Below are 12664 nucleotides of genomic sequence, written 5' to 3' on the forward strand. Positions count from 1 at the left end.
GCTGCCACCACCATGTTTGACAGTGGGGATGGTGTGTTCAGGGTGATGAGCTGTGTTGCTTTTACGCCAAACATAACGTTTTGCATTGTTGCCAAAAAGTTCAATTTTGGTTTCATCTGACCAGAGCACCTTCTTCCACATGTTTGGTGTGTCTCCCAGGTGGCTTGTGGCAAACTTTAAACAACACTTTTTATGGATATCTTTAAGAAATGGCTTTCTTCTTGCCACTCTTCCATAAAGGCCAGATTTGTGCAATATACAGATTGTTGTCCTATGGACAGAGTCTCCCACCTCAGCTGTAGATCTCTGCAGTTCATCCAGAGTGATCATGGGCCTCTTGGTTGCATCTCTGATCAGTCTTCTCCTTGTATGAGCTGAAAGTTTAGAGGGACGGCCAGGTCTTGGTAGATTTGCAGTGGTCTGATACTCCTTCCATTTCAATATTATCGCTTGCACAGTGCTCCTTGGGATGTTTAAAGGTTGGGAAATCTTTTTGTATCCAAATCCGGCTTTAAACTTCTTCACAACAGTATCTCGGACCTGCCTGGTGTGTTCCTTGTTCTTCATGATGCTCTCTGCGCTTTTAACGGCCCTCTGAGACTATCACAGTGCAGGTGCATTTATACAGAGACTTGATTACACACAGGTGGATTGTATTTATCATCATTAGTCATTTAGGTCAACATTGGATCATTCAGAGATCCTCACTGAACTTCTGGAGAGAGTTTGCTGCACTGAAAGTAAAGGGGCTGAATAATTTTGCACGCTCAATTTTTCAGTTTTTGATTTGTTAAAAAAGTTTGAAATATCCAATAAATGTCGTTCCACTTCATGATTGTGTCCCACTTGTTGTTGACTCTTCACAAAAAAAGACAGTTTTATATCTTTATGTTTGAAGCCTGAAATGTGGCAAAAGGTCGCAAAGTTCAAGGGGGCCGAATACTTTCGCAAGGCACTGTACATGTATCTTACATCCATAATCTTTTACACAGACCACATGAGACAGCATGAGAGAAGAATGTACACAACAGAGACAGTTCAGATAGAGACAGTTCGTGAGGTAGCTCTACCCGATTGATAGTTGTAGTAGTCTACCTCCACCCCAATGGACATGTATTTTTTCATCACTGCCACAGTTGGTATTATGTGTAGAGTGCTATTTCTATGTATATTGTTGTTTTTTAATACCATTTTCATTATTTTATTTAACTTAGTCCTGCATGTTGGAGTTCGAAGCATAAGATTTTCACTGTACCCTGCAATCACACCTGCAACCCGGTACATGTGACTATTAAACACTGAATAGTAGTTGGCAATATGCAAATCTTGAAAGTATGCTTTATCTACTTTGAAGAACAACTAGACTGATTTTGTCAGACGGCTCTGCAGCACAGTCATCTACCAGCTAGCTAATAGCCTAGCTAAATAGGATGACTCAATTGAGAGAAACAGAGATAACGTTACATGGTTATCTGTCTGGCTGCTACTGCCTGAGCAGAGATGAGATGATGACTTGAATGAAACTTGAATGAAATAATAGTCATCAAATAAAAAAAAGTTATATACACAACTGAAATATTTTACAACAGTATGGTCATGTGAATAAATGATGGTTAATAAGTATGCCGTAAGGGTCACTTCCATCGGCTGTTATTCATTGTTTTATTCTTTGTTGTTAGACAATGGAACGTTTTCAATGTTTTGGCAAATTAATGTTCTTAATATTTGGCTTTGGAATTTCAATGAAATAGCTCAAAAAGATTTCAATGTCATATTTCATAATGTATTTAAAAAAAAAATTATATTATCCAAACAGAAATGAAATGTTTTATTATTATTTTTCCAAAACAGAACCGACCTCAAAAAACACTAATCACTCAGCACTAATACGTTATGTTCTTCAAGAATCAATGGGTATATATCACCAATTTAAAAGTCAAAAAATGGATGTAGCAATCATAGATTGCCCCCTTTAAAGTGAAGCAGTGAATATATAGTCATAGTTAAATATATTATTTGGGGAGAGCTATATGATGTTGCATCTAGTGGAAGAAGTTTAGAAGTTTGTTAGTGTTGAAAAATGTTGACTTGTTTAATAGTAAGTAGCCCAGAAGTACTTGTAGCAGTAATAGTGTAATAGTGAATAGGTAGGTAAGTTTTTATGTAAGTTGTTGTGAAAGTTCAGTTGTTTGTAAAAGTTGAGATGAAATGTAGTTATAGTAAATATAATTAGAGGGTGCTTATATAGTCCTGTTTCACTGTATGTACAAATGGGTAACCTGTACAAGTGTGAGGTGTAAAATGGAAATGTGTTTCTGCGTATCCCACTTCCCCTGTGGGGTGAAAGCCAGGGGAGCAGCCATTATTGATGGCGACCATGGAGCAATTACGGTTATTTACCATGCTCAGGGATTTGACCCAGCAACCTTTCAGTTACTAGCCCAACGCTCCTAACCGCCATGTTACCTGACGCCCCTATTTGATGTGGTTACAAAAACAGCTGCATCATTTTATTGGTACACTGTTCTGATTTCAGATTTGAAAAGCAGGAAGTAGACCAAGATTTCATAAGTTGTTGGGAAAGTGGTCAAAGTAGCTGATTTGTGTCAAAAGTTACATTCTTTACAGTCAATAGAATGTTGGAATGAACAGGAGTTTTCAACAATGGGAGCTTTAGAATGTTAAAGAAATCCCATTAATGTGGATGAAGGACAAAAAGTATGAATGTTATCAAAAAAGTATATACAAGCACACTGGTCCTGACCAGTCTACACATTTTAAAGTTTGAATTATGTTTCTACCTTAAAGGGGCAATCAGCAGCTGAAACCACATCAAACAAAGTGAGCTCCCCACCCCTGTTTCGGTAAAAGGCTGAGGGATGGGGCTGGAGAAATGTAACCACTCTCAAATTCATAGATACAGCTATGGATGCAAGGACTGACTATCCATGATATCAACATTGTAGTTTTAACCATGTTTTGAGGCTGTATAGTGTTTGTTTATATATACTTTGTTTACAAAGTTTGGAGTAAAAACAAACTTATATTTGGGGTTATGATGGGTTATGATAGATGAACTAAGCTCATGAGGCATTTATAAATGATATTCTTCAAGTATTAATTGGTACATATAATTAGTTTATAAAGAAAAATAATGGATGTAGCAAATGCAGATTGCCCCTTTAAACAGTGTACAAAAAAATGTTGTACCAAATAATAATAAGTCCGAAATAAGTTGTACAATATTTAAAGTGTGATTAACAAGTCCTATTAATACACATCCCATTGAAAACAGGCACACGTCTAAAATAATGCAATTTCCAAAATGCACGTGCCAAATCGCAGTTGCCAGTCATGGGTTGTCACTAAGCGATAGTGGGGGCTTGCTGGGAATCAGAGTTTTACTTGCCCAGCTCTCCAGAAGATTGTTGAAACTCAGCATCCCAGAAAGCACTGCTACCATGTACTCCTCCCATACGACTTCCTGCCTTTAGTTTAGATATGCACAATTTTATATTACACGAATGTGTTAGCTAGCTTTCGTAAAATGAAAAGCAATTTGCAAGACAATTAGGGAATCACACAGCATTTTTTAAATGGAACGGTTGCTGAAATAGCCAGTGCCTTTTGTTCATGCGATGTGGAGTGATAACGTTAGTTTAGCTACCTAGGTCGCCAGCTAACACAGGCTCGCTAGCAAGCTTTTTCCAATGGACAAGCCTGTTAAACCGCTTTCTAGCTAGCCAACAGAAGCCTAATTATATGTAATTCAGGGGAAGATTTTTTTTCTAAAATAAATTACAAGGCACTTCTTGCAGTGATGGATGAAGTTGATAAGATTTTAATTCACTCGCTTAGACAGACTGGCACGTAAGTATCTAGCTAAAGTTACTTTCTAACATGATCAATAAATAACCTGTTGTTGCTAGCTTGCAATTTAGTTAGCTAACGTTTGCTAGCTTATGTGTCTACTGTAGTGAGTTTGGCTAGCTCTTGTCTTTGATTTGATAGCCACTGATACCCAGATCTACATTCACTCACTCACCAGAGCCATTTCATATCAGCTAATATTTTCCTTGTGAACGTTTGTTGAAGTGTAGAGCGCAAATCATGGCTACATTCATCCAAACGTTTAACATGTGCTTATTTTGTTCTAACAGCTAGTTGTTTGATTTTCACTCTGCCAATAATAAAATATGTTCGATAGTGTAATGAGCAGAATTCGTCTATCTAGCATGTTAGTTACACCACAGAACTTTGAATGTCATTTGAAAGTTTAACCGGCTGATCACATGACTAGTGAGAAGTGGGTGTGACACAAGTGGGAAGTTAACCCTGTGCACCTGCACCTCATGCTGTGTCTGTTTGCACAGGGACGTGGGGAAGGATGTGCAGAGTGTGAAGCACTTCACCAGTGAGCTGATAGTGGAGGCGGTGGTGAGATGTCTGCGAGTGATCGACCCGGCTCTGGGAAGCGGACTGTGCCCCTCCTTACCCCCAGGCATGTCTGCCCGCTTCCGTGTTGGCATGAGCCTGGCACAGGCCTGTCAGGTGAGAGGTCGAAAAGGAAAGGGATAGTTATAGTGCTCCCCCTCCTGTTGCGAAATGGGGCTCACTCCTTTTGATCACATGAAGATTAAGATATTGTTGGCTGTAAATGGATAACCATGCATGACTTATTGATGTACCCATATGACCTATACCCCCTTTAAATGACACTCAGTCCAGGTTTTTTTTTTTGTATTCTGAAATTAATTGACTGTCATTAGATCAAGCTCAGTTTTTCATGGTCCCAACTACATGCATGCAGTCTGGACCACTGATGTCTGAAAAAAAGTCATTCAGCAACCAATTTGACATCCTGCTACAATGTGAAGTGATGTCATATAGACTAATGCCATTCCATCTCATTGAGCATTGTTTTGAACTGTTTTTGTTTCCTCACTTGATTGACTCTATTGAATAGCCCAATTGCTTGCGTAACTTCGGTTGAGTGATCTCCTGAGATTAACAGTTTACTTACAAGATTTAGAATCTGCCAAGTGTGAATACATTTGGTTTGATCATTTTGTGAAGCAGGCTACATCATTGGACATGTTCATGGAAATCTCATAGACATTTCTCGTTCCATTTCTTACCCGGAATGACCCTCATGTTCTAAAGGGTGAGGGTGAGGCATTATACTAAGGTCAATGACCTGTGTATGAACAGACTCCATAACGAGGTTGATATGCGTTTTTATTTGCAGGACCTTGGCTACAAGGGAGAGATTGGCTACCAGACCTTTCTGTACAGCAATGAGCCAGAGATCCGCTCCCTGCTCATGTTCCTAGTGGAGAAGCTGCCCAGAGAAAGTGCTGAGGCCTCGGACCAACCAGCAGGTACAGACTCAATGTCCCACCATTGTACTTCTTGTCATTAATAAATACCATTCATCCCTTAGCTTTAGTTCTCCCCTTATAAATTGGTTTTATTTTTTGCTTTCTGAACTGTAATCTAATCAATAAAAAGACATTGAATGTTTGTGAACTTCTAAAAATGACAATCTGAAAGTATTTCTTTGTCTCATACATTGTACCCCCTAACAGGTAAATCGGCCCTCCTCCAGAAATCCATAGCTGCCCAGATTAAAGCTCAACTGGCCTTGCCCTGGCTCTCTCCATCCTGCAGACTACCCCTCCTCTGTAAAACACAGGTACGTCCTGCTAGCTATGCTACAAAGCATTATCAATGACGTGGCCTGCTAAGTTTAATATACACTGATAAATAACTTTGGGTTTCCTAGATCATGAAGGAAGCTAGATTAAGGCTATATAGTGAAAGTAGTGAGGCAATAATGACTCATGTTCATCCTGTTTTTCATGGCTTCATGGATATTTACTCAAGTCAATATTCCCCAGAACTACAAACTTCCAATTTGAATCTATACACGCTTCCTATTTGAATCTATGCGTCTTTGTGTCAACAGTGTTCCCTCTTGTATGCGTTCTCACTTCACGTTTCTTTTTAGAACCCAGGACCGTCCCACAGTTTCCACTCTCAGACCCTTAGTTTACCCCACTGCCTCAAAGTGCCTGGGAAAAGGCAATTGAAAGGTAAACCCCAGAATACACAGGACCCTCGTAACTTACTGTCATTGCATATCATTCTGTAATCCAATTCTTCCAGTTGCGTAGGATTCTGAATGAGTAGCCTATATACAGTACCTGTCAAAAGTTTGGACACACCTACTCCTTCAAGGGTTTTTCTTTATTTTTACTATTTTCTACATATTAGAATAATAGTGAAGACATCAAAACTATAAAATAACACGTGGAATGATGTAGTAACCAAAAAAGTGTTAAACATATTTTAAATTCTTCGAAGTAGCCACCCTTTGCCTTGATGACAGCTTTGCACACTCTTGGCATTCTCTCAACCAGCTTCACCTGGACTGCTTTTCCAACAGTCTTGAATGAGTTCTCACATATGCTGAGCACTTGTTGGCTGCTTTTCCTTCACACTGTGGTCCGACTCATCCCAAACCATCTCAATTGGGTTGAGGTTGGGTGATTGTGGAGGCCAGGTCATCTGATGCAGCACTCATCACTCTCGTTCTTGGTCAAATAGCCCTTACACAGCCTGGCGATGTGTTGGGTCATTGTCCTGTTGAAAAACAAATGATAGTCCCTCTTAGCGCAAACCAGTTGGGATGGCGTATAGCTGCAGAATGCTGTGGTAGTCATGTTAGTTGTGTGCCTTGAATTCTAAATAAATCACTAACAGTGTCTCCAGCAAAGCACCATCACACCTCCTCCTCCTTGCTTCATGGTGGGGAACCACTCATGCAGAAATTATCCGTTCACCTACTCTGCGTCTCACAAAGACATAGCGGTTGGAACCAAAGATTTTAAATTTGGACTAATCAGACCAAAGGACAAATTTCCATCGGTCGAATGTCCATTGCTCATGTTTCTTGGCCCAAGCAAGTCTCTTCTTATTGGTGTCCTTTAGTAGTGGTTTCTTTGCAGCAATTCGACCATGAAGGCCTAATTCACGCAGTCTCCTCTGAACAGTTGATGGGTGGTGGTCGGGTGGTGGTCAGGTGGCGGTGGTCAGGTGGTGTTACTTGAACTCTGTAAGGCATTTATTTGCGCTGGTAACTCTAATGAACTTGTCCTGTGCGGCAGAGGTAACTCTGGGTCTTCCTTTCCTGTGGCGGTCCTCATGAGAGCCAGTTGCATCATAACAAAATTCTTGACATTTTCCAGACTGACTGACCTTCATGTTTTAAAGTAATGATGGACTGTAATTTTTCTTTGCTCATTTGAGCTGGTCTTGCCATAATATGGACTTAGCCCTATATGGTAAAAGACCATCTTCTGTATACCACCCCTGCCTTGTCACAACGCAACTGCTTGGCTCAAACGCATTAAGAAGGAAAGAAATTCCACAAATTAAGTTTCAACAAGGCATACCTGTTAATTGAAAAGCATTCCAGGTGGCTACCTCAAGAAGCTGGTTGAGAGAATGCCAAGAGTGTGCAAAGTGTTATTTCATAATTTTGATGTCTTCACTATTATTCTACAATGTAGAAAATAATAAAAAAATAAAGAGAAACCTTGAATGAGTAGATGTGTCTAAATCTTTGACTGGTACTGTACATAAGCAGGTGTTACATTAGGCTTGGTACAAGATCTTCTTTGCCACTGAAATGAGAGCATATGGTGACAGTTCAATACCAGTATACCACGTCATTCTTTTCTCCCCCTCTTCAGAGGAAAATGACTACCACAGGGACTTCCTTCCCCCTGTAACTGCCCAGCCGTCGCAGCATGCCTCTGTGCCGGCCTCCCTGCTGGAGCAGCATGCAGGGGAGCTCAGTGCCGCCCAGGAGTGGGAGAACGAGTGGAACAGCCAAGGCCTTCTTTCCCGTCTCACACCCGAGGTATGCTCTTTAAGGGATAGTTTAAGTTTTTGACTTGAATTTGAGAACAATAATAATATTTCTGTGTTCAATGCAGTGTTTTCATCTGTGAACTCGTGTCCACCCAGGAATATCGCTCCAGGAAGCGTGCTCGTCTGCAGAAGCGGATCGAAGAGCAGCTACGCACTGCGGCCCAGACCCGCCCGGACACCCTCGGTGCCCACGGGTCGGGCTCTGACCTCACAGAGCTGCTGCAGTCCTTCGGGGGCTCTCCCCTCATTGGTGACATCCTCGCCAAGGGCACCCGCTTCACCCACACTGAAAAATTTACTTTCACAGAGGTGAATGATGAGTTAAACAAAGCCTGCTCCAAAGACATTGAGCAAGATCTCCAAATGTTCCCCTTTTGATTTCCAATTTGAATCCAGCCTTTGTTTCTCTCTAACCGGTCCATGCCTCTCTCTGTGTGTGTTTGTCAGGAGCCTGAGAAAGCTGCCAAGCAGATGGCAGCAGCGGCCAACTCCCTCCCCAGCTCACATCAGTCGGAGGAGGATCTGCAGGCCCGACAGCAGGAGGAGCTGGCCTCCCTGCAGCAGCAGCTACAGCAGCTCTCCCTCAGCCTAGAGGAGGTGGGCGGAGACATGAGGCAGCTCACTGTGTCCATACATCAGGTAATTGGAGCCTCTATTATTCAAAATAGACAAACTGTGTATTTGCGTAGACCTCGGACCAGAGTTACCACAGTGGAATGAACTATGACATGTAAGACATAGTCACCCTGCAACACTTGTCTGTCGTCTGTGTGCAGGTGTCAGATGAGCTGAAGCAGAAAGAGCTGAGCAACACGGAGGAGGAGGACTCTGTGCGGGTAAAGAAGCAGACCATATACCTGCTGCCGGACGGGGAGAACAACCTGGCCAAGCTGCAGGCCCTAGTGGAGGGAAGTGCCGAGCGAGTGGTCAACCTGGCCGCCCAGTGGGAGAAACACAGAGCTCCACTTATCGATGAGCACCGCAGGCTCAAGGAGCTCTGCAGCAACCAAGCGGTAGCGTTCATCTCCTTAGATATCCCCAAGTGTGTGACAGAAAGGAACTCTTAATTCAACTTCCATTAATTTCTCTAGATGGAGTCCTCCCGAAAGCTATCTGAAATCAAAGAGCTTCATGAAAAAATCAGTCAATCTGCGGAGGAGGCCAAGAAGAAGGAGGGACTGTATAAACAACTGGTATTAAAACTAATTAAATGTATTTGGGATGATTTTACTACCACAATGTGTATTAATTTGGTTCCTGTCCAAGCATTTTGTCTAACACCAGTTTTGGGAAATCGGATTTGTCCTTCAGATAACAGAGTTTGAGAATCTCCCCAAAGATATCTCCCGCTCAGCGTACACTGCCAGGATCCTGGAGATCGTTGGCAACATCCGGAAACAGAAGGAAGAAATTACAAAGGTACACTGTCTGAGACACCTCGCATCAATACAGTCCTGAGTATCTCCTTAAAAACAAAGTAATTAAAACAAAATTTGAATCTGAGTAGAGTGATTTTAAGTATGGTGTTTGTGTCCCCTTTTTCTCTAGATTCTGTCTGACACTAAGGAGCTGCAAAAAGAGATTAACAGCCTGACTGGAAAACTGGACCGAACATTTGCTGTGACTGATGAGCTGGTCTTCAAGGTAGAACACCTAGCAAAAGAACTCCATGATTTTACTTTTTTCAATTAGAGGTCAAAGGAATACCTGAATTGTATTTCAATTGTTCTCTATACCACAGTTTTCTTCAATTGCCTAATCATACTTTTCCTCACACTGCAGGATGCGAAAAAAGATGAGTCTGTCCGCAAATCCTACAAGTACCTGGCAGCCTTGCATGAGGTAAGAGCTTGTTGGCAGAATATAACCTTCTTAGAAACTGAAGAGAAATGTGTATATCCTTGGGTGTGGTGCACTGTGGTAATTTTAGGGCCTTATAACTATATTGGTTAGTTGTGTGACTTGATTCTCTTTCCTGGTATAGAACTGCACTCAGTTGATCCAAACTATTGAGGACACTGGCACAATCATGAGAGAGATCAGAGACCTGGAGGAACAGGTATATATGGACCTCTTATTTTATACCAAACCACTAACTTGCACTGCTACTGTACAACATCAGGCATAGTTTGTGATTTTATTTGGCATAGCGATATAGGTCTGACTTGGTAAAGCAAACTTTTAAAGTTCCTGTTTCTCCATAGATTGAAACAGAGAATGGTAAAAAGACTGTAAGCAACCTGGAGAAGATCCTGGAGGACTACAAAGCCATTCGCCAGGAGAACTCTGCTCTGGCTGCCAAGATCAGAGAGGCCTGACGTGACCCTCCTCAGCATGATGCACCGTAGTGGCCGCCTGACTTGTCTGCTGGTCAAACTGACCGGTAGGTAGCATGCCCTCGAGACTGCCTGTCCTGTGTGTGTGGAACCAAGAAAGCACACTCCCATCTCGTCTCAAGACTTTCAACGCTTTCCTTCCTCCAACGTCATTTTTGGTTTTGCCTTCTGGGAGCACTGACAGCATATGGGGAGGGGAGATTGAATTTTGTACTGAAAATACTTAATTTTTTATGCACAAACCTTGGCTGATCAAAATCCATGCAGGATATAGAAAAGAGTTGTGTGATGCATAAAACAGTGATGAATTAATTATACTTGCCTTGCATCCCTGGTGTCCCATACTGATTCCATATTGATTCCACACAATCAATACTTTCTATTAGAAATGTGTAGTAGATCTTATCTCAATTGCAGTAGTTCTGATTGACTCATCAAGTGAATGTCTTGATGGTCGAGGTACAATTACACAAGCACTGATTGACATCTCTATGAATTTGGGTACATCAATCATTACCTACATTCTTAGACCAGTCATTGGAAATGAATGATTGATTTAGAACTCACGAGGTTGTTTGAATGTCATCCAGTCCTAGACTAGTAAACCTAGTGATTGTAAGTGATTCTGCTGAATCTGGTGAGGTTAGTGTGCTTTGAAAATGTCAGGTCTATGTTCCCTCAAAGTGCACCATGTTTCAGAAGTAACATGCACCATCACAATCCCCCTGAGTAATGGTTGCTGTACAAATGACCAGCTTTAAGCTTTTTTTTTTACTGTACAATACTTCCAAGTTATCTTGATACTACTTTGAAATGCAATGCAGTTCCATGTGTTAAGGTGAATTTCTTCATTTCTCCCCCCTCCCATTCCACAGACAAATGCAAGGGCTAGGTATGGCCTAAGATACCGTTGTGCAGAAAGAAATCCATGCCATATTTTGTCTTACAAACTGGAATCGATAAGGAGATTACTAGGTTTGTCCTTTCTAGGTCATGCTCATGCCTTGAAATCAAATGCTGCTTTTGTCTCTCTTTTGCTGAGTATTATTTGGCTTAGGGTAAATTGCCTCACCTTTTGGGCATTGATCTCCTGAAATGGCCAAGATTAGATAACAAATAAACTGCATTGATTGACAATGATTCATGCAAAACTTGTATAAAAATGATACCACAATGTTAGTCAGCAGCAAATTAACATTTAAATGAATGTCCTGTGCTATGTTGTGTTTTCTTTCACACGTTAAGGTTTAGTTAATGTTGAAATGCTGAAACGTTTTTTGCATCACGTTCATATTCTGGCCTTTTTTCCATGATCCTGTGGGAATGCCTGTTGTACTGGCTCTTTAGCCCTGTTTATACCTGGTGCCAACATGTGTCCTTTGTCCTGATCTTGTCAACTTTCTAATTGTGCCACATTTTTGGCGGGTGTAGACGATTAAAAGACACATTGATCTCTGATCAGATCGTCCTGATCACCTCGGCAGGCACGCATTGGCTGTGTTCACACAGGCAATCAAATTCTGATCTTTTACCCATGTATTAACAAAAGAGCTTATCTGATTGGTCAAAATGCCAATTAGGGAAAAAAAGTATTATGCTGCCTGTGTAAGCACCGCCATTGTGTCTGGATATCAGTCAAGTGTTAACAGATCCTGATGGTCAAACTAAATCATCATACTGGCCTCTAAGATCATTGACACTGAGCACCATTGACTTATGGCATCAGCAATTGTCTTAAAATAAATACATTCATATTGTTTTGAAAGAATATCTGTCAAAAATGTGCATGCAGGGAGACACCAGCTAATCTGTTCATAACGTGGACAGTGGCTGGGTAGATGCATCACCTGGATCAGATCACAAAACTCACATAACTCATGTAAACAAGGCTTCTTGTTTTTGGAACATTTGCATCAGGCACAAATATCCATTATCAATCATTAGTATATCCACACATGTACCTCTCTTGGATCCATCATGCTGTTATTTTCAAGAATGTACTTGCAATATTGAGTTGCATGTATTAATATATTTTCAATATTTTAATATAAATTGATGTGTTCCAAACTGTAGTCATGCAGTTACAATTGACACACGACATTGCTGGACATGGTTGATCTCGTAATATTTACTAGATGGGCTACCAACCGTGCAATGTGTAACTTGTTACTGCGGGAAACCACTTGCTGAATCCATTGGCGTCTAATAACGCTAATTTTTACCAAACTTTTTCACCACAAACAATTTTATTAAAATATGATTATTAGAATAAAACCTACATTTAATGAAATTATGGTTCCCAGGTTTTATAAATATTTCATCCATGAAATAAAACATGATGCTTCTGCCAGCTGGAAGCTTAGATCAGTCACGTAGCAGGCGTAGGTCGA

The 12664-nt window shown here is 41.0% G+C and overlaps 1 protein-coding gene across 1 annotated transcript; it reads left to right on the top strand.

Annotated features, from left to right (window-relative positions):
* The first annotated feature begins 3450 nt into the window (after window positions 1-3450).
* On the top strand, window positions 3451-12042 carry LOC110532147 (coiled-coil domain-containing protein 22). The gene is made up of 15 exons (XM_021615790.2): window positions 3451-3870; window positions 4374-4551; window positions 5249-5381; window positions 5589-5695; window positions 6011-6095; window positions 7758-7927; window positions 8035-8247; window positions 8386-8577; window positions 8715-8951; window positions 9030-9131; window positions 9250-9357; window positions 9487-9582; window positions 9721-9780; window positions 9923-9997; window positions 10143-12042. Exons 1-15 carry the CDS (start codon window positions 3821-3823, stop codon window positions 10254-10256), a joined length of 1920 nt encoding a protein of 639 aa, XP_021471465.1. The 5' UTR covers window positions 3451-3820; the 3' UTR covers window positions 10257-12042.
* Window positions 12043-12664: the final 622 nt, after the last annotated feature.

Source organism: Oncorhynchus mykiss, chromosome 9, assembly GCF_013265735.2.
Source record: "Oncorhynchus mykiss isolate Arlee chromosome 9, USDA_OmykA_1.1, whole genome shotgun sequence".
In the NCBI taxonomy this organism is placed as follows: Eukaryota; Metazoa; Chordata; class Actinopteri; order Salmoniformes; family Salmonidae; genus Oncorhynchus; species Oncorhynchus mykiss.